Source organism: Cyanistes caeruleus, chromosome 28, assembly GCF_971803275.1.
Source record: "Cyanistes caeruleus chromosome 28, bCyaCae1.hap1.1, whole genome shotgun sequence".
NCBI classification, from domain to species: domain Eukaryota; kingdom Metazoa; phylum Chordata; class Aves; order Passeriformes; family Paridae; genus Cyanistes; species Cyanistes caeruleus.
Genome location: NC_141728.1, coordinates 224,407 through 246,879, shown reverse-complemented (window position 1 = coordinate 246,879; position 22,473 = coordinate 224,407). Strand labels below are relative to the sequence as shown.

The following is a 22,473-nucleotide window of genomic DNA, read 5'->3' as shown; positions in this document are numbered from 1 at the left end:
GTATAACCCAGCGGCTCCCAGTCGGGCTCCAGGGGGATTCCGGTCTGTCCCAACACGATCCAGCGGCTCCCAGTTCGTCCCAGTCCGCTCCCAGTTTGTCCCAGTTCGTCCCAGTTCGTCCCAGTTCCTCCCGGCCTCCAGCGCGGCGGCTCCGCGTTGCCCAGCAACGCCTGACTCCGCCCTTTCCGAGCTGCCAATCAAACGCCTCGCCCAATCAGACCGCGAGGCATCGCCCCCTCCGCAGGGGCGGGCTTGAGCTGACAGGCAGCGCCCTGCACCAATGGGAAGACCCGGGGGGCGGGCGCTGCGGCGGCGCCGGCCAATCAGCGCGGCGGAAACCCTGCAGGAGCGGGGCGGGCGGCCCCGTACGGCCCCTCAGAGCCGGGGCGGCGGCGGCGGCGGCGAAGATGGCGGCGGCGGACGGCGACGATTCGCTTTACCCCATCGCAGTGCTCATCGACGAGCTCCGCAACGAGGACGTGCAGGTACCGCTGCCGGCGCCTCGCCGCGACACCCCCGGGCCTCCCCGCGCTCCTCGGGGCCCTTCCGCGCTCCTCGGGGCCCGGCCGCCATCGCCCGCTCGCCGCGGCCGCGCTGCTGATGGCCGCCATGAGACGGCCGCGCTGATTGGCTGAGGCGGCCCGGTCCCCTCAGGCGCGGGCGAATGGGAGGCGGCGTTACATGTGTGGGGCAGCGCTGGTCCCCTTGGTGGGGGGGGGGAATTGAGGTGAAAGGCGCGCTCTGATTGGCTGGCGGGTCGGTTTGGTTTTGTTAGGCGCGTTCTGATTGGTCCGCAGCGCGCTGAGGGGGGGAGGAATCCACCCCGCTCACCGCACCGCCCCCTAGCGGCGGGGCAGCGCCGGGTTCGCCCCGCCCCCTTCCCGGCTCCAGCCAATGGCAGCGCGAGGCCGAGGCAGCGCCGCTTCCCATTGGCTGCCGGCGGCGTGGGCGTGGCTTCTCCGAGCCTATCGGAGCGCTTCTCTCTACCGCGGTGCCGTGAGACGCCGCCGCTCATTGGCTGCGTCGCGTCGGGGGGCGGGGTTTGCCTTAAAAGAGGGCAATTCCCGGTTTTGGGTATTTTTCCCCCAAAATTTCCTGAAGTTTTTCTCATTTTTTCCAATCCCAGTTGCGGCTCAACAGCATCAAGAAGCTCTCGACCATCGCGCTGGCGCTGGGCGTGGAGCGAACCCGCAGCGAGCTCCTCCCTTTCCTCACCGGTACCTGGAGGGCTCCCAAAATTGGGGGAAACGTCCCCAAAATTTGGGAAAATGTCCCCAAAATCTGGGGTGGGGGAGGGGGCGGCGAGGAAACCCAGGGAGGTCCCAAAATCGCTCCGGAAAACGGCCCCAAATCTCCCCCTGGGGTGGAGTGGGCGGGGTTTGGGGCGGTGGGCGGGGCCTGGGGGTTGATTGACAGGTGTGGGGGGGACAGGTGAGTGACAGGTGTGTCACCTGTGATGTCACAGACACCATTTACGATGAGGACGAGGTGCTGCTGGCGCTGGCCGAGCAGCTCGGCACCTTCACCGCCCTCGTGGGAGGGCCCGAGTTCGTGCACTGCCTGCTGGTAGGAGCCCCGAAAACGCACCTGGGGGGGAGAAAAACACACCTGGGGGGGAGAAAACACACCTGGGGACCCCGAAAACACACCTGGGGGGGAGAAAAACACACCTGGGGGGGAAAAAACACACCTGGGAGGGCAAAAAACACACCTGGGGACCCCGAAAACACACCTGGGGGGGAGAAAACACACCTGGGAGGGAGAAAACACACCTGGGGGGGAGAGAAACACACCTGGGAGGGCAAAAAACACACCTGGGAGGGCAAAAAACACACCTGGGGGGGAAAAAACACACCTGGGAGGGCAAAAAACACACCTGGGAGGGAGAAAAACACACCTGGGGACCCCGAAATACACCTGGGGGGGAGAAAACACACCTGGGAGCCCCGAAATACACCTGGGGGGGATGAAAACATGCGTGGGGGGGAGAAAAACACACCTGGGGACCCCGAAAACACACCTGGGAGGGAGAAAAACACACCTGGGGGGGAAAAAACACACCTGGGAGGGAGAAAAACACACCTGGGGGGGAGAAAACACACCTGGGGACCGCGAAAACACACCTGGGAACCCCAAAAACACACCTGGGAGTCCCAAAATACACCTGGGAGCCCCAAAAACACATCTGGGAGCCCCAAAAACACACCTGGGGGTCCCAAAATGTACCTGGGGAGTTCCAAAAATGCACTTAGGGGGGAAAATCACACCTGGGGAGGGGGAAAAATACACCTGGGGGGACAAAAATACACCTGGGGGGACAAAAATACACCTGGGGGGACAAAAATACACCTGGGGGGACAAAAATACACCTGGGGGGAGGGAAAGACACACCTGGGGAGTCCCTGTGTCCATCCCCGTGTCCGTGTGTCCGTCCCGTGTGTCCATCCCTGTGTGTCCATCCCTGTGTGTCCATCCCTGTGTCCGTGTGTCCATCCGCTGTCCGTGTATCCATCTCATGTCCGTGTGTCCATCCCTGTGTCCATCCCTGTGTCCATCCCGTGTGTCCATCCCGTGTGTCCATCCCTGTGTCCATCCCTGTGTCCGTGTGTCCATCCCTGTGTCCGTGTGTCCATCCCTGTGTCCATCCCTGTGTCCATCCCTGTGTCCATCCCTGTGTCTGTGTGTCCATCCCTGTGTCCATCCCTGTGTCCATCCCTGTGTGTCCATCCCGTGTGTCCATCCCTGTGTCCATCCCTGTGTCCGTGTGTCCATCCCTGTGTCCATGTGTCCATCCCTGTGTCCGTGTGTCCATCCCTGTGTCCGTGTACCCATCCCTGTGTCCATCCCTGTGTCCATCCCTGTGTCCATCCCTGTGTCCATCCCTGTGTGTCCATCCCTGTGTCCATCCCTGTGTCCATCCCTGTGTCCATCCCTGTGTCCATCCCTGTGTCCGTGTGTCCATCTCACGTGTCCGTGTGTCCATCCCTGTGTCCATCCCTGTGTCCATCTCTGTGTGTGTCCATCCCTGTGTCCATCCCTGTGTCCATCCCTCTGTCCGTGTGTCCATCTCACGTGTCCGTGTGTCCATCCCCTGTCCGTGTGTCCATCCCTGTGTCCATCCCCTGTCCCTGTGTCCGTGTGTCCATCTCACGTGTCCGTGTGTCCGGCAGCCGCCCCTGGAGAGCCTGGCCACGGTGGAGGAGACGGTGGTGCGGGACAAGGCGGTGGAGTCGCTGTGTCCATCCCCTGTGTGTCCATCCCTGTGTCCATCCCTGTGTCCATCCCCTGTCCCTGTGTCCGTGTGTCCATCTCACGTGTCCGTGTGTCCGGCAGCCGCCCCTGGAGAGCCTGGCCACGGTGGAGGAGACGGTGGTGCGGGACAAGGCGGTGGAGTCACTGCGTGTGTCCATCCCCGTGTGTCCATCCCCTGTCCCTGTGTCCATCCCCTGTCTGTGTGTCCATCTCACGTGTCCGTGTGTCCATCTCACGTGTCCGTGTGTCCATCCCTGTGTCCGGCAGCCGCCCCTGGAGAGCCTGGCCACGGTGGAGGAGACGGTGGTGCGGGACAAGGCGGTGGAGTCGCTGCGTGTGTCCATCCCCTGTGTGTCCATCCCTTTGTGTGTCCATCCCTGTGTCCATCCCTGTGTCCATCCCCGTGTGTCCATCCCTGTGTCCATCCCCGTGTCTGTGTGTCCGTGTCTGTGTGTCCGTGTGTCCACACCATGTCCGTGTGTCCGGCAGCCGCCCCTGGAGAGCCTGGCCACGGTGGAGGAGACGGTGGTGCGGGACAAGGCGGTGGAGTCGCTGCGTGTGTCCATCCCCGTGTGTCCATCCCCGTGTCCGTCCCCTGTCCCTGTGTCCGTGTGTCCATCTCACGTGTCCGTGTGTCCATCTCACGTGTCCGTGTGTCCATCCCTGTGTCCGGCAGCCGCCCCTGGAGAGCCTGGCCACGGTGGAGGAGACGGTGGTGCGGGACAAGGCGGTGGAGTCGCTGCGTGTGTCCATCCCTGTGTGTCCATCCCTGTGTCTGTGTGTCCATCTCACGTGTCCGTGTGTCCGGCAGCCCCCCCTGGAGAGCCTGGCCACGGTGGAGGAGACGGTGGTGCGGGACAAGGCGGTGGAGTCGCTGCGGGCCGTGTCCCACGAGCACTCCCCGCCGGACCTGGAGGGTCACTTCGTGCCGCTGGTCAAGCGCCTGGCGGGCGGCGACTGGTTCACGTCCCGGACCTCGGCCTGCGGCCTCTTCAGCGTCTGCTACCCCCGCGTGTCCAGTCCGGTCAAGGCCGAGCTGCGCCAGTGAGTGACCACGGGGGGGGTGGGGTCATTGAACTGACCACAGGGTCACTGGGCTGGGTGTGGGGTCACTGAACTGACCACAGGGTCACTGAACTGACCACAGGGTCACTGATCTGGGTCTGGGGTCACTGACCCATCCCTGGGGTCACTGCTACCCCCGCGTGTCCAGTCCGGTCAAGGCCGAGCTGCGCCAGTGAGTGACCAACTGACCGTGGGGGGGGTGGGGTCACTGAACTGTCCTTCGGGTCACTGGGCTGGGTGTGGGGTCACTGAACTGGGTGTGGGGTCACTGAACTGACCACAGGGTCACTGGGCTGGGTGTGGGGTCACTGATCTGGGTCTGGGGTCACTGACCCATCCTTGGGGTCACTGAACTGACCACAGGGTCACTGAACTGGGTGTGGGGTCACTGAACTGACCACAGGGTCACTGATCTGGGTCTGGGGTCACTGACCCATCCCTGGGGTCACTGCTACCCCCGCGTGTCCAGTTCGGTCAAGGCCGAGCTGCGCCAGTGAGTGACCGACTGACCACAGGGGGGGTGGGGTCATTGAACTGACCACACGGTCACTGGGCTGGGTGTGGGGTCACTGAACTGACCACAGGGTCACTGAACTGACCACAGGGTCACTGGGCTGGGTGTGGGGTCACTGACCCATCCCTGGGGTCACTGCTACCCCCGGGTGTCCAGTCCGGTCAAGGCTGAGCTGCGCCAGTGAGTGACCGACTGACCACAGGGGGGGTGGGGTCATTGAACTGACCACAGGGTCACTGGGCTGGGTGTGGGGTCACTGAACTGACCACAGGGTCACTGGGCTGGGTGTGGGGTCACTGAACTGACCACAGGGTCACTGGGCTGGGTCTGGGGTCACTGAACTGACCACAGGGTCACTGGGCTGGGTGTGGGGTCACTGAACTGACCACAGGGTCACTGACCCGTCCCTGGGGTCACTGAACTGACCACAGGGTCACTGACCCGTCCCTGGGGTCACTGAACTGACCACAGGGTCACTGACCCGTCCCTGGGGTCACTGAACTGACCACAGGGTCACTGACCCATCCCTGGGGTCACTGAATTGGGTCTGGGGTCACTGACCTGACCACAGGGTCACCAACCTGTCCCAGTAGTGCCCAGGTAACCCCCAGGTGAGCCCCAGGTGATCCCCAGGTGACCCCAGGTGACCCCAGGTGTCCCCAGGTGACCCCCAGGTGCCCTCAGGTGCCCCCAGGCCATCCCAGGTGTCCCCAGGTAATCCCCAGGTGATCCCCAGGCAGTCTCAGGTGTCCCCAGGTGAGGCCAGGTGTCCCCAGGTGACCATGGGTGATCCCCAGGTGGTCTTAGGTGATCCCCAGGTAATCCCCAGGTAATCCTCAGGTGATCCCCAGGTGTCCCCAGGAAGTCCCAGGTGACCCCAGGTGATCCTCAGGTGACCCCAGGAAGTTCCAGGTGTCCCCAGGTGTCCCCAGGTGACCCCCAGGTGACCCCAGGCCACCCCAGGTGCCCCCAGGTGACCGCAGGTGTGCCCGCAGGTACTTCCGGAACCTGTGCTCGGACGACACGCCCATGGTGCGGCGCGCGGCCGCCTCCAAGCTGGGCGAGTTCGCCAAGGTGCTGGAGCTGGAGCACGTCAAGAGCGAGATCATCCCCATGTTCTCCAACCTGGCCTCGGACGAGCAGGTACGCCACACCTGGCCACACCTGGGCACACCTGGCCACACCTGGGGGGCAGAGAAACACACCTGGGCACACCTGGGGGGCATAGAAACACACCTGGGGACACACCTGGGCACACCTGGGGGGAGCTGGAGCACGTCAAGAGCGAGATCATCCCCATGTTCTCCAACCTGGCCTCAGACGAGCAGGTACGCCACACCTGGCCACACCTGGCCACACCTGGCCACACCTGGGCACACCTGGCCACACCTGGCCACACCTGGGCACACCTGGGCACACCTGGGGGGCATAGAAACACACCTGGGCACACCTGGGCACACACCTGGGCACACCTGGCCACACCTGGGCACACCTGGGCACACCTGGCCACACCTGGGGGGCATAGAAACACACCTGGGGGGCAGAGAAACACACCTGGGCACACCTGGGGGGAGCTGGAGCACGTCAAGAGCGAGATCATCCCCATGTTCTCCAACCTGGCCTCGGACGAGCAGGTACGGCACACCTGGGCACACCTGGCCACACCTGGGCACACCTGGGCACACCTGGGCACACCTGGGGGGCATAGAAACACACCTGGGCACACCTGGGGGGCAAAGTAACACACCTGGGCACACCTGGCCACACCTGGCCACACCTGGCCACACCTGGGCACACCTGGGGGGCAGAGAAACACACCTGGGGGGCAGAGAAACACACCTGGGCACACCTGGGGGGCTCCTGGGCACACCTGGGGGTTCTCTGGTGACACCTGGGGATTACCTGAGCTCACCTGTGCTCACCTGAGCTCACCTGAGCTCACCTGTGCTCACCTGCAGGACTCGGTGCGGCTGCTGGCGGTGGAGGCCAGCACTGGGGGTTACACAGGGGTTACACAGGGGTTACCTGGAGCTCACCTGAGCTCACCTGTGCTCACCTGAGCTCACCTGTGCTCACCTGTGCTCACCTGCAGGACTCGGTGCGGCTGCTGGCGGTGGAGGCCAGCACTGGGGGTTACACAGGGGTTACACAGGGGTTACCTGGAGCTCACCTGTGCACACCTGTGCTCACCTGCAGGACTCAGTGCGGCTGCTGGCGGTGGAGGCCAGCACTGGGGGTTACACAGGGGTTACCTGGGGGTTACACAGGGGTTACCTGGGGGTTACATGGTGACACCTGGGGCTTACCTGGAGCTCACCTGAGCTCACCTGTGCTCACCTGCAGGACTCGGTGCGGCTGCTGGCGGTGGAGGCCAGCACTGGGGGTTACACAGGGGTTACACAGGGGTTACCTGGAGCTCACCTGAGCTCACCTGAGCTCACCTGTGCTCACCTGCAGGATTCGGTGCGGCTGCTGGCGGTGGAGGCCAGCACTGGGGGTTACCTGGGGGTTACACAGGGGATTACCTGAGCTCACCTGAGCTCACCTGTGCTCACCTGAGCTCACCTGAGCTCACCTGTGCTCACCTGCAGGACTCGGTGCGGCTGCTGGCGGTGGAGGCCAGCACTGGGGGTTACACAGGGGTCACCTGGGGGTTACATGGTGACACCTGGGGGTTACCTGGAGCTCACCTGAGCTCACCTGAGCTCACCTGTGCTCACCTGCAGGACTCGGTGCGGCTGCTGGCGGTGGAGGCGTGCGTAAGCATCGCGCAGCTGCTGCCGCAGGAGGAGCTGGAGGGGCTGGTGATGCCCACCCTGCGCCAGGCCGCCGAGGACAAGTCCTGGCGCGTCCGCTACATGGTGGCCGACAAGTTCACCGAGGTGGGGACACACCTGGGCACACCTGGGGACACACCTGGGGACACCTGGGCACACCTGGGGACACCTGGATACACCTGGGGACACCTGGGACACACCTGGGGACACCTGGGATACACCCAGACACACCCAGACACACCTGGGACACACCTGGATACACCTGGATACACACAGACACACCCAGACACACACAGACACACCTGGGGACACACCTGTGCACACCTGTGCACACCTGGAGGGGCTGGTGATGCCCACCCTGCGCCAGGCCGCCGAGGACAAGTCCTGGCGCGTCCGCTACATGGTGGCCGACAAGTTCACCGAGGTGGGGACACACCTGGGCACACCTGGGCACACCTGGGGACACCTGGAGACACCTGGGGACACAACTGGGGACACACCTGGGGACACCTGGGACACACCTGGTGACACCTGGGACACACCCAGACACACACAGACACACCTGGGATACACCTGGGGTACACCTGGGGTACACACAGACACACGTGGGATACACCTGGGGTACACCTGGGGACACCTGAGATATACCTGGGTACACCTGGGGATACCTGGGTACACCTGGGGATACCTGAGGACACCTGGGGACACTTGGATACACCTGGGGACACCTGAGATATACCCAGATACACCCAGACACACCTGTGACACGCCCAGACACACCTGTACACACCTGTACACACACACAGGCACACCTGTACACACAGACACACCTGTACACACCTGTAACTCACCTGTACACACCTGTACACACCTGTACACACACACAGACACACCTGTACACACCTGTACACACACACAGGCACACCTGTACACACAGACACACACCTGTCCACGCCTGTACACACCCGTAACTCACCTGTACACACCTGTAACTCACCTGTACACCTGTCCACACCTGTCCCCGCAGCTGCAGCGCGCCGTGGGCCCCGAGATCACCAAGAGCGACCTGGTGGTGCACACCTGTACACACCTGTACACACCTGTACACACACAGACACACCTGTACACACCTGTACATACCTGTACACACCTGTACTCACCTGTACACACCTGTAACTCACCTGTACACAGCTGTACACACCTGTACACACACAGACACACCTGTACACACCTGTACACACCTGTACACACCTGTCCACACCTGTACACACACAGACACACCTGTACACAGCTGTACACACCTGTACACACACAGACACACCTGTAACTCACCTGTACACACCTGTAACTCACCTGTACACACCTGTACACACACAGACACACCTGTAACTCACCTGTACACACCTGTACACACCTGTACACACCTGTACACACCTGTACACACACAGACACACCTGTAACTCACCTGTTCACCTGTCCCCGCAGCTGCAGCGCGCCGTGGGCCCCGAGATCACCAAGAGCGACCTGGTGGGGGCGTTCCAGAGCCTGATGAAGGACTGCGAGGCCGAGGTCCGGGCGGCCGCGTCGCACAAGGTCAAAGGTCAGCGGCCACCCCGGACAGGTGTCACTGACCTGGGACAGGTGTGACCGACCCCGGACAGGTGTCACCACCCTGGGACAGGTGTGACCACCCTGGACAGGTGTGACTGACCCCGGACAGGTGTCACCCACCCCGGACAGGTGTCACTGACCCCGGACAGGTGTCACTGACCCTGGGACAGGTGTGACCAACCCTGGACAGGTGTCACCCACCTGGGACAGGTGTCACTGACCCCGGACAGGTGTCACCACCCCGGACAGGTGTCACTGACCCCGGACAGGTGTGACTGACCCCGGACAGGTGTCACTGACCCTGGACAGGTGTGACTGACCCTGGACAGGTGTCACCCACCCCGGACAGGTGTCACTGACCCCGGACAGGTGTGACTGACCCTGGACAGGTGTGACCTACCCCGGACAGGTGTCACCCACCTGGGACAGGTGTGACTGACCCCGGACAGGTGTGACCGACCCCGGACAGGTGTCACTGACCCCGGACAGGTGTGACTGACCCTGGACAGGTGTGACTGACCCTGGACAGGTGTGACTGACCCCGGACAGGTGTCACCCACCCCGGACAGGTGTGACCCACCCCGGACAGGTGTGACTGACCCCGGACAGGTGTGACCTACCCCGGACAGGTGTCACCACCCCGGACAGGTGTCACTGACCCCGGACAGGTGTGACCAACCCTGGACAGGTGTGACCACCCCGGACAGGTGTGACCAACCCGGACAGGTGTCACCCACCCTGGACAGGTGTCACCCACCTGGGACAGGTGTCACTGACCCTGGGACAGGTGTGACCACCCCGGACAGGTGTCACTGACCCTGGGACAGGTGTGACTGACCCCGGACAGGTGTGACCAACCCGGACAGGTGTCACTGACCCTGGGACAGGTGTCACTGACCCCAAACAGGTGTCACCCACCTGATCCAGGTGTCACCGACCTGATCCAGGTGTCACCGACCCTTCCTCAATGTCCCCAACCCAACCTTGCTGGCCCCACCCCAAATTTTGGGGTCCCTGTCCCAATTTCGGGTGTTCTGTCCCCATTTTGGGTGTTCTGTCCCCATTTCGGGTGTTTTTCCCCAATTCCGGGTGTTTTTTCCCAATTTTGGCTGTTTTGTCCCCAATTTCGGGTGTTTTTTCCCAATTTTGGCTGTTCTGTCCCCATTTCAGGTGTTTTTTCCCAGTTTTGGCTGTTCTCTCCCCAATTCCGGGTGTTTTTTCCCCATTCCGGGTGTTTTTTCCCAATTTTGGCTGTTCTGTCCCCATTCCGGGTGTTTTTTCCCAATTCCGGGTGTTCTGTCCCAATTCCGGGTGTTTTTCCCCAATTCCGGGTGTTTTTTCCCAATTTTGGCTGTTCTGTCCCCATTTCAGGTGTTTTTTCCCCAATTTCGGGTGTTCTCTCCCCAATTCCGGGTGTTTTTTCCCAATTTTGGCTGTTCTATCCCAATTTCGGGTGTTTTTTCCCAATTTTGGCTGTTCTCTCCCCAATTTCGGGTGTTTTTTCCCCAATTCCGGGTGTTTTTCCCCAATTCCGGGTGTTTTTTCCCAATTTCGGGTGTTTTTTCCCAATTTTGGCTGTTCTGTCCCCATTTCGGGTGTTTTTTCCCCATTTTGGGTGTTTTTTCCCAATTCCGGGTGTTTTTTCCCAATTTTGGCTGTTCTGTCCCCAATTTCGGGTGTTTTTTCCCAGTTTTGGCTGTTCTCTCCCCAATTTTGGCTGTTTTGTCCCCATTTCGGGTGTTCTCTCCCCAATTCCGGGTGTTTTTCCCCAATTTCGGGTGTTTTTTCCCAATTTTGGCTGTTTTTTCCCCAATTTCGGGTCCCTCTGTGTCCCCAGAGTTCTGCGAGAATCTCTCCCCCGACTGCCGCGAGGCCGTGATCATGGGCCAGATCCTGCCCTGCATCAAGGTGAGCACCTGGGCACACCTGGGCACACCTGAGACACACCTGGGGACACACCTGGGGACACCTGGGCACACCTGGGCACACCTGGGCACACCTGGGGGTACCTGAGACACACCTGGGCACACCTGGGATACACCTGGGGGTACCTGAGACACACCTGGGGGTACCTGAGACACACCTGGGCACACCTGGGATACACCTGGGCACACCTGAGACACACCTGGGCACACCTGGGGGTACCTGGGGACACCTGGGGACACCTGAGACAGACCTGGGATACACCTGGGGTACACCTGGGATACACCTGGGCACACCTGGGCACACCTGGGATACACCTGGGGACACCTGGGCACACCTGGGCACACCTGAGACACACCTGGGCACACCTGGGGACACCTGGGGAACACCTGGGGACACCTGGGGTACACCTGAGACAGACCTGGGATACACCTGGGGACACCTGGGCACACCTGGGATACACCTGGGGACACCTGGGGACACCTGGGGGTACCTGAGACACACCTGGGATACATGTGGAGCACACCTGGGGACACCTGGGACACACCTGGGGACACCTGGGGACACCTGGGGACACCTTGGACACATCTGGGGACACCTGGGGACACCTTGGACACATCTGGGGACACCTGGGGAACACATGGGGGTACCTGGGGAACACCTGGGGACACCTGGGGACACCTTTGGTGTGTCTCACCTGTCGCACTTGTCTCTCACCTGTCTCACCTGTCTCACCTGTCCCACCTGTCTCACCTGTCTCACCTGTCTCACCTGTCCCACCTGTCTCACCTGTCTCACCTGTCTCTCACCTGTCTCACCTGTCTCTCACCTGTCCCACCTGTCTCACCTGTCTCACCTGTCCCACCTGTCTCACCTGTCTCACCTGTCCCACCTGTCCCACCTGTCTCACCTGTCCCACCTGTCCCACCTGTCTCACCTGTCTCACCTGTCCCACCTGTCTCACCTGTCTCACCTGTCTCACCTGTCTCACCTGTCTCTCACCTGTCCCACCTGTCTCACCTGTCTCACCTGTCCCACCTGTCCCACCTGTCTCACCTGTCTCACCTGTCCCACCTGTCTCACCTGTCCCACCTGTCTCACCTGTCCCACCTGTCCCACCTGTCCCACCTGTCTCAGTCTCACCTGTCTCACCTGTCTCACCTGTACAGTCTCACCTGTCTCACCTGTCTCACCTGTACAATCTCACCTGTCTCACCTGTCTCACCTGTCTCACCTGTACAATCTCACCTGTCTCACCTGTCTCACCTGTCTCACCTGTCTCACCTGTCTCACCTGTCTCACCTGTCTCACCTGCAGGAGCTGGTGTCCGATGCCAACCAACACGTGAAGTCGGCGCTGGCCTCGGTGATCATGGGGCTGTCCCCGATCCTGGGCAAGGACAACACGGTGGAACACCTGCTGCCCCTGTTCCTGGCACAGCTCAAGGACGAGGTGGGGACACACCTGAGCACACCTGGATACACCTGGGGACACCTGGGACACACCTGGATACACCTGGGGTACATGGGGACACACAACACCTGCTGCCCCTGTTCCTGGCACAGCTCAAGGACGAGGTGACGCACCTGGGGACACCTGGGGACACACCTGAGCACACCTGGATACACCTGGGGACACCTGGGACACACCTGGATACACCTGGGGTACATGGGGACACATGGGGACACACAACACCTGCTGCCCCTGTTCCTGGCACAGCTCAAGGACGAGGTGGGGACACCTGGGGACACACCTGGATACACCTGGGGACACCCACAGCACACCTGGATACACCTGGGGTACATGGGGACACACCTGGATACACCTGGGGTACACAGGGATACACAACACCTGCTGCCCCTGTTCCTGGCACAGCTCAAGGACGAGGTGACGCACCTGGGGACACACCTGGATACACCTGGATACACCTGGGACACACCCACAGCACACCTGGATACACCTGGATACACCCACAGCACACCTGGGGTACACGGGGACACACAACACCTGCTGCCGCTGTTCCTGGCACAGCTCAAGGACGAGGTGGGGACACACCTGAGTACACCTGGATACACCTGGGGACACCCACAGCACACCTGGATACACCTGGGACACACCTGGATACACCTGAGCACACCCACAGCACACCTGGATACACCTGGGGTACACGGGGACACACAACACCTGCTGCCCCTGTTCCTGGCACAGCTCAAGGACGAGGTGGGGACACACCTGGGACACACCTGGATACACCTGAGCACACCTGGATACACCTGAGCACACCCACAGCACACCTGGATACACCCACAGCACACCTGGATACACCTGGGGTACATGGGGACACACGGGGACACACAACACCTGCTGCCCCTGTTCCTGGCACAGCTCAAGGACGAGGTGACGCACCTGGGGACACACCTGAGCACACCTGAGCACACCTGGGGACACCCACAGCACACCTGGGGTACACGGGGACACACAACACCTGCTGCCGCTGTTCCTGGCACAGCTCAAGGACGAGGTGGGGACACCTGGGGACACCTGGGGACACACCTGAGCACACCTGGATACACCTGAGCACACCTGGATACACCTGGGACACACCTGGATACACCCACAGCACACCTGGATACACCTGGGGTACATGGGGACACACAACACCTGCTGCCCCTGTTCCTGGCACAGCTCAAGGACGAGGTGACGCACCTGGGGACACCTGGGGACACACCTGAGCACACCTGGGGACACCTGGGGACACCTGGGGACACACCTGAGCACACCTGGGGACACCTGGATACACCTGAGCACACCCACAGCACACCTGGATACACCTGGGGTACATGGGGACACATGGGGACACACAACACCTGCTGCCCCTGTTCCTGGCACAGCTCAAGGACGAGGTGGGGACACCTGGGGACACCTGGGGACACACCTGAGCACACCTGGATACACCTGGATACACCTGGATACACCCACAGCACACCTGGGGTACACGGGGACACACAACACCTGCTGCCCCTGTTCCTGGCACAGCTCAAGGACGAGGTGGGGACACCTGGGGACACACCTGAGCACACCTGGATACACCTGGGGTGCCACCACCCACTGACACCTGCTCCCAGTCCCTCCCAGTCCCTCCCAGTTCCCATCAATCAACTCCCAGTGTCTCTCCTGCGCCCCTTAGTGGCCGCTTTGGGAACTGCAGCCTCCTCCCAGTACAACCCAGTCCCCCCCAGTTCCCTCCCAGTTTATCCCAGTGTCCCCAATGTCCCTCCCAGTCCCTCCCAGTCCATCCCAGTCCATCCCAGTTCATCCCAGTCCCTCCCAGTTCCCTCCCAGTCCCTCCCAGTCCATCCCAGTTCCATCCCAGTCCCTCCCAGTCCCTCCCAGTCCCTCCCAGTCCCTCCCAGTTCCCTCCCAGTTCCCTCCCAGTCCCTCCCAGTCCCCTCCCAGTCCCTCCCAGTAACCCCCAGTGTCCCCCCCAGTGCCCCGAGGTGCGGCTGAACATCATCTCCAACCTGGACCAGTCCCTCCCAGTCCCTCCCAGTCCCTCCCAGTAACCCCCAGTGTCCCCCCCAGTGTCCCGAGGTGCGGCTGAACATCATCTCCAACCTGGACCAGTCCCTCCCAGTTCCCTCCCAGTCCCTCCCAGTCCCTCCCAGTAACCCCCAGTGTCCCCCCCAGTGCCCCGAGGTGCGGCTGAACATCATCTCCAACCTGGACCAGTCCCTCCCAGTCCCTCCCAGTCCATCCCAGTAACCCCCAGTCCCCCCCAGTGTCCCGAGGTGCGGCTGAACATCATCTCCAACCTGGACCAGTCCCTCCCAGTCCCTCCCAGTCCATCCCAGTAACCCCCAGTGTCCCCCAGTGCCCCGAGGTGCGGCTGAACATCATCTCCAACCTGGAGCAGTCCCTCCCAGTCCCTCCCAGTTCATCCCAGTAACCCCCAGTGTCCCCCAGTGCCCCGAGGTGCGGCTGAACATCATCTCCAACCTGGACCAGTCCATCCCAGTCCCTCCCAGTCCATCCCAGTTCCATCCCAGTCCCTCCCAGTTCCCTCCCAGTTCCCTCCCAGTACCCTCCCAGTCCATCCCAGTCCCTCCCAGTCCCTCCCAGTCCATCCCAGTCCATCCCAGTCCCTCCCAGTTCCCTCCCAGTCCCTCCCAGTCCCTCCAGTCCCTCCCAGTCCATCCCAGTAACCCCCAGTCCCCCCCAGTGTCCCGAGGTGCGGCTGAACATCATCTCCAACCTGGACTGCGTGAACGAGGTGATCGGCATCCGGCAGCTGTCGCAGTCGCTGCTGCCGGCCATCGTGGAGCTGGCCGAGGACGCCAAGTGGCGCGTGCGGCTCGCCATCATCGAGTACATGCCGCTGCTGGCCGGCCAGCTGGTGAGACTGGGACGGACTGGGACGGACTGGGATAAACTGGGAGGGGACTGGGATGGAGCTGGAGCCGTGTACGGGGCACTGGGATGTACTGGAATGGGGCTGTGGCGCGTGCGGCTCGCCATCATCGAGTACGTGCCGCTGCTGGCCGGCCAGCTGGTGAGACTGGGACGGACTGGGATGGACTGGGATGGACTGGGAGGGACTGGGATGGAGCTGGAGCCGTGTACGGGGCACTGGGAGGCACTGGGATGTACTGGGAGGAGGCTGCAGTTCCCAAAGCAGCCACTAAGGGGAGCAGGAGAGACACTGGGAGTTGATTGATGGGAACTGGGATGGACTGGGAGGAGACTGGGATGGACTGGGATAAACTGGGAGGGGACTGGGAGCCACTGGGATGGAGCTGGAGCTGTGTACGGGGCACTGGGATGTACTGGGATGTACTGGGATGGGGCTGTGGCGCGTGCGGCTCGCCATCATCGAGTACATGCCGCTGCTGGCCGGCCAGCTGGTGAGACTGGGACGGACTGGGAGGGACTGGGACGGACTGGGATGGACTGGGAGGGACTGGGAGGGACTGGGAGGGACTGGGAGGGACTGGGATGGAACTGGGAGGGAACTGGGAGGGAACTGGGAGGGACTGGGAGGCACTGGGAGGGACTGGGTTGTACTGGGAGGAGGTTGCAGTTCCCAAAGCGGCCACTAAGGGGAGCAGGAGAGACACTGGGAGTTGATTGACGGAAACTGGGATGGACTGGGAGGGACTGGGATGGACTGGGATAAACTGGGAGGGACTGGGAGGGGACTGGGAGGCACTGGGATGGAGCTGGAGCGGTGTACGGGGCACTGGGAGGCACTGGGATGTACTGGGATGTACTGGGATGGGGCTGTGGCGCGTGCGGCTCGCCATCATCGAGTACATGCCGCTGCTGGCCGGCCAGCTGGTGAGACTGGGACGGACTGGGAGGGACTGGGACGGACTGGGAGGGAACTGGGAGGGACTGGGAGGCACTGGGAGGCACTGGGAGGGACTGGGAGGGAACTGGGAGGGAACTGGGAGGGAACTGGGAGGGACTGGGAGGGACTGGGAGGGACTGGGATGGACTGGGAGGGACTGGGAGGGACTGGGATGGACTGGGAGGGACTGGGAGGGACTGGGAGGGACTGGGAGGGAACTGGGAGGGACTGGGAGGGAACTGGGAGGGGACTGGGATAAACTGGGAGGGACTGGGACAAACTGGGAGCCACTGGGATGGACTGGGTTGTACTGGGAGGAGGCTGCAGTTCCCAAAGCTGCCACTAAGGGGAGCAGGAGAGACACTGGGAGTTGATTGATGGGAACTGGGATGGACTGGGAGGAGACTGGGACGCACTGGGAGGGGACTGGGATGGACTGGGAGGGAACTGGGATAAACTGGGATGGACTGGGAGGGAACTGGGAGGGAGCTGGGAGGGACTGGGATGGACTGGGAGGAGACTGGGATATACTGGGATAGACTGGGCGGGGCTTACTCATACTGGTCCATACTGGTTTGTACTGGTTTCTGTTGGCTTAAACAAGTCTGTAGCGGTGTGGGTCAGTTTGTACCGCACCGTACCGGTTTATACTGGTTTGTACTGGTTTGTACTGGTCTGTACTGGTCCTTACTGGTGTCTCCCCCCCCCAGGGCGTGGAGTTCTTCGATGAGAAACTGAACTCGCTCTGCATGGCCTGGCTGGTGGATCACGGTACTGGGAGGGACTGGGAGGGACTGGGAGGGACTGGGAGGGACTGGGAGGGACTGGGAGGGACTGGGATGGACTGGGATGGACTGGGATGAACTGGGATGGACTGGGAGGGACTGGGAGGGACTGGGAGGGACTGGGATGGACTGGGAGGGGACTGGGATGGACTGGGAGGGACTGGGATGGACTGGGAGGGACTGGGATTGAACTGGGATAAACTGGGATGGACTGGGAGGGTTACTGGGTGTTGGTAGTGGGTAGTACTGGTCTATACTGGTCTATACTGGTTTATACTGGTTTATACTGGTCTATTCTGGTATATCCTGGTCTGTACTGGTCTGTACTGGTCTGTACTGGTCTGTACAGGTTCATACTGGTTCATACTGGTCTGTACTGGTTCATACTGGTTTATACTGGTCTATACTGGTCTATACTGGTTTATACTGGTTTATACCGGTTTATACTGGTCTGTACTGGTTCATACTGGTTCATACTGGTCTGTACTGGTCTGTACTGGTTTATACCGGTTTATACTGGTTCATACTGGTCTGTACTGGTTCATACTGGTTTATACTGGTTTATACTGGTTCATACTGGTGTGTACTGGTTGATACTGGTTGATACTGGTTTATACCGGTCTGTACTGGTCTGTACTGGTCTGTACTGGTTTATACTGGTTCATACTGGTCTGTACTGGTTCCTACTGGTTTATACCGGTTTATACTGGTCTGTACTGGTCTGTACTGGTCTGTACTGGTTCCTACTGGTTGATACTGGTGTGGGCCGCCCCTCCCCCGCAGTGTACGCCATCCGCGAGGCCGCCACCAGTAACCTGCGCAAACTGGTGGAGCGCTTCGGGCACACCTGGGCCCAGGGCACCATCGTGCCCAAGGTGCTCGCCATGGCCGCCGACCCCAACTACCTGCACCGCATGACCACGCTGTTCTGCATCAACGTGAGTACACCTGGCCACACCTGGGGACAGCTGAATACACCTGGGGTACAGCTGGGTACACCTGGGTACACCTGGGGTACACCTGGGGACAGCTGGGGTACCGCTGGGGACAGCTGGGCACACCTGGGGACACCTGGGCACACCTGGGGTACAGCTGGGGTACACCTGGGTACACCTGGGGACACCTGGGCACACCTGCACACACCTGGGCCCAGGGCACCATCGTGCCCAAGGTGCTCGCCATGGCCGCCGACCCCAACTACCTGCACCGCATGACCACGCTGTTCTGCATCAACGTGAGTACACCTGGACACACCTGGGGACAGCTGGGGACACCTGGGGACACCTGGCCACACCTGGCCACACCTGGGGTACAGCTGGGGACACCTGGGGACACCTGGCCACACCTGGCCACACCTGGGGTACAGCTGAATACACCTGGGCACACCTGGGCACACCTGGGGGACAGCTGGGGACAGCTGGGGTACAGCTGGGGTACACCTGGGGACAGCTGGGGACACACCTGGGCACACCTGGGGTACAGCTGGGGACAGCTGGGGTACACCTGGGGTACACCTGGGCACACCTGGGGTACAGCTGGGGTACAGCTGGGAATACCTGGGGTACAGCTGGGGACAGCTGGGGACACCTGGGTCACACCTGTCCCATTACACCTGTCCCATTACACCTGTCCATGTCACACCTGTCCATGTCTCACCTGTCCAGGTGTTATCGGAGGTGTGCAGGCAGGAGGTCACCACCACCCAGATGTTGCCCACCGTGCTGCGCATGGCCCTGGGGTCACACCTGTCACACCTGGGTCACACCTGGGTCACACCTGGGGTCACACCTGGGGTCACACCTGGGTCACACCTGGGTCACACCTGGGTCACACCTGGGGTCACACCTGGGTCACACCTGTCCATGTCACACCTGTCTCACCTGTCCCATCTCACCTGTGCAGGTGTTGTCGGAGGTGTGTGGTCAGGAGGTCACCACCACCCAGATGTTGCTGTCACACCTGGGTCACACCTGGGGTCACACCTGTCCCATTACACCTGTCCCATTACACCTGTCCATGTCACACCTGTCTCACCTGTCCCATCACACCTGTCCAGGTGTTATCGGAGGTGTGCGGGCAGGAGGTCACCACCACCCAGATGTTGCCCACCGTGCTGCGCATGGCCCTGGGGTCACACCTGGGGTCACACCTGGGGTCACACCTGGGTCACACCTGGGTCACACCTGTCCCATTACACCTGTCCATGTCACACCTGTCTCACCTGTCTCACCTGTCCAGGTGTTGTCGGAGGTGTGCGGGCAGGAGGTCACCACCACCCAGATGTTGCTGTCACACCTGGGTCACACCTGGGGTCACACCTGTCCCATTACACCTGTCCATGTCTCACCTGTCTCACCTGTCCAGGTGTTGTCAGAGGTGTGCGGGCAGGAGGTCACCACCACCCAGATGTTGCCCACCGTGCTGCGCATGGCCCTGGGGTCACACCTGGGTCACACCTGGGTCACACCTGGGTCACACCTGGGTCACACCTGTCCATGTCTCACCTGTCCATGTCACACCTGTCCATGTCTCACCTGTCTGATCTCACCTGTCTCACCTGTCCAGGTGTTATCGGAGGTGTGTGGTCAGGAGGTCACCACCACCCAGATGTTGCTGTCACACCTGGGTCACACCTGGGTCACACCTGGGTCACACCTGTCACACCTGTCACACCTGTCCATGTCACACCTGTCTCACCTGTCCCATCTCACCTGTCCAGGTGTTGTCGGAGGTGTGCGGGCAGGAGGTCACCACCACCCAGATGTTGCCCACCGTGCTGCGCATGGCCCCGGGGTCACACCTGGGTCACACCTGTCCATGTCTCACCTGTCCATGTCTCACCTGTCCATGTCACACCTGTCTGATCTCACCTGTCTCACCTGTCCAGGTGTTATCGGAGGTGTGCGGGCAGGAGGTCACCACCACCCAGATGTTGCCCACCGTGCTGCGCATGGCCCTGGGGTCACACCTGTCACACCTGGGTCACACCTGGGTCACACCTGTCCCATTACACCTGTCCATGTCACACCTGTCTCACCTGTCCCATCACACCTGTGCAGGTGTTGTCAGAGGTGTGCGGGCAGGAGGTCACCACCACCCAGATGTTGCCCACCGTGCTGCGCATGGCCGCCGACGCCGTGGCCAACGTTCGCTTCAACGTGGCCAAATCCCTGCAGCGCATCGGGCCCATCCTGGACAGCGGGTAGGGTACTGGTTTATACTGGTTTATACTGGTTTATACTGGTTTATACTGGTTTGGACTGGTTTGGACTGGTTTGGACTGGTTTATACTGGTTTGTACTGGGAATGGGGCGTGGCCAAATCCCTGCAGCGCATCGGGCCCATCCTGGACAGCGGGTACGGTACTGGTTTATACTGGTTTATACTGGTTTGGACTGGTTTGGACTGGTTTGGACTGGTTTGTACCGGTTTGGACTGGTTTATACTGGTTTATACTGGTTTATACTGGTTTATACTGGTTTGGACTGGTTTGGACTGGTTTATACTGGTTTATACTGGTTTATGCTGGTTTGGACTGGTTTGGACTGGGATGGACTGGGAATGGGGCGTGGCCAAACCCTGCAGCGCATCGGGCCCATCCTGGACAGCGGGTACTGTACTGGTTTATACTGGTTTATACTGGGATGGACTGGTTTGGACTGCTTTATACTGGTTTGGACTGGTTTGGACTGGTTTGTACCAGTTTATACCGGTTTATACCGGTTTATACCGGTTTTTACCGGTTTCTACTGGTTTATACTAGTTTGTACCGGTTTATACTGGTTTATACTGGTTTATACCGGTTTGGACTGGTTTGGACTGGTTTATACTGGTTTGTACCGGTTTCTACCGGTTTATACTGGTTTATACTGGTCCATAGCGGTTTATACTGGTCCATACCGGTTTGTACTGGTCCATACTGGTCTGTACTGGTCTCACCTGTCCGTTCTCACCTGTCCAGGACGCTGCAGACCGAGGTGAAGCCGGTGCTGGAGAAGCTGACGCAGGACCAGGACGTCGACGTCAAATATTTCGCACAGGAGGCGCTGACAGGTGAGAGACACCTGGGGACACACCTGGGGACACCTGGGGACACCTGGGGACACACCTGGGGACACCTGGGGACACCTGGGGACACCTGGGGACACACCTGGGGACACCTGGGGACACCTGGGACACATTTGGGGACACCTGGGGACACCTGGGGACACCTGGGACACACCTGGGGACACCTGGGGACACCCAAAACACACCTGGGGACACCTGGGGACACCTGGGACACCCAAAACACACCTGGGGACACACCTGGAGACACCTGGGGACACCTGAAGACACCTGGGGACACCTGGGGACACCTGGGACACAGCTGGGGACACCTGGGGACACCTGGGACACACCTGGGGACACCTGAACACACCTGGGGACACCTGGGGACACCTGGGGACACCTGGAACACACCTGGGGATACCTGGGGACAGCTGGGGGTACCTGGGACACACCTGGAACACACCTAGAACAGCCTAGAACACACCTGGACACACCTGGACAGACCTGGGGGCACCTGGGGACACCTGGAACACACCTGGGGACAGCTGGGGACACCTGAGCACACCTGGGGACAGCTGGGACACACCTAGAACAGTCTAGAACACACCTGGGCACAGCTGGGGGGGGTTGGGGACACACCCGGGCACTGGTGGGGGAAGGGGGAGCTCAGGTGAGCCCAGGTGATGTCACGTGACCGACCTCTCTCTCTCTCTCCCCTCCCCCACAGTGCTGGCGCTGGCCTGACCCCTCCCCCCACCCCCCCCCCCCCCGGGACCCCCCCGCATGAGCCCGGCTGTGCCCGCCCCTCCCCCCACCCGCCGACGGAGCCGGCCCCTCCCCCATCCCCCCCTCCCCCACCCCCCCGCCCCTCCCCCACCCTCTTTGCTGTTCGTTCATTAATTAATTAACGAGGATTTCGCCGTTAATAAAAACCACAACGAGGCTGCGCTGCTGTTTATTGGGATGGGGGGGAGGGGCGGGGGTGGGGGGGGGAGGGGCGGTGGCGGCAGCGCGGGTCACGTGGCGCAAAACGCGCCCCCCCCCCCCCCCCTTAATTAAAAGAATTTTAAAAGCGTCGCTGGCCCTTTAAATCCAGGCCACGCCCTCTTTTCCGCGCGGCGCGCGGGCCACGCCCCCACAGCGCCTCCCCCC

At 61.3% G+C, this 22,473-nt stretch overlaps 1 protein-coding gene and 2 long non-coding RNA genes across 4 annotated transcripts; 1 reads left to right on the top strand and 2 right to left on the bottom strand.

Annotated features, from left to right (window-relative positions):
* The first annotated feature begins 336 nt into the window (after positions 1-336).
* Positions 337-22,263, top strand: PPP2R1A (protein phosphatase 2 scaffold subunit Aalpha). Of its 2 annotated transcripts, XM_086864913.1 has the most exons (15): positions 337-485; positions 1,127-1,217; positions 1,466-1,566; positions 4,064-4,296; positions 5,827-5,974; positions 7,558-7,713; positions 9,094-9,208; positions 11,057-11,127; positions 12,460-12,594; positions 15,362-15,535; positions 17,200-17,260; positions 18,058-18,212; positions 20,334-20,476; positions 21,236-21,327; positions 22,049-22,263. In XM_086864913.1, the coding sequence occupies exons 1-15, from the start codon at positions 408-410 to the stop codon at positions 22,063-22,065; spliced, it is 1,770 nt and encodes a 589-aa protein (XP_086721039.1). In that variant the 5' UTR covers positions 337-407; the 3' UTR covers positions 22,066-22,263. The 2 variants fall into 2 exon arrangements, with proteins under 2 accessions (XP_086721039.1, XP_086721040.1); XM_086864914.1 differs by lacking the exons at positions 15,362-15,535; positions 17,200-17,260; positions 18,058-18,212; ... (1 more) ...; positions 21,236-21,327; positions 22,049-22,263 and adding an exon at positions 14,725-14,825 and having other exon boundaries at positions 7,558-8,032.
* On the bottom strand, positions 18,939-19,476 carry LOC147648971 (uncharacterized). The gene is made up of 3 exons (XR_015279646.1): positions 19,436-19,476; positions 19,063-19,107; positions 18,939-19,019 (listed from the first exon to the last, which is right to left on the bottom strand). It is a non-coding gene; the product is annotated as an uncharacterized LOC147648971 (long non-coding RNA).
* On the bottom strand, positions 19,685-19,964 carry LOC147648970 (uncharacterized). Its single transcript, XR_015279647.1, has 3 exons — positions 19,948-19,964; positions 19,764-19,808; positions 19,685-19,719 (listed from the first exon to the last, which is right to left on the bottom strand). It is a non-coding gene; the product is annotated as an uncharacterized LOC147648970 (long non-coding RNA).
* Positions 22,264-22,473: the final 210 nt, after the last annotated feature.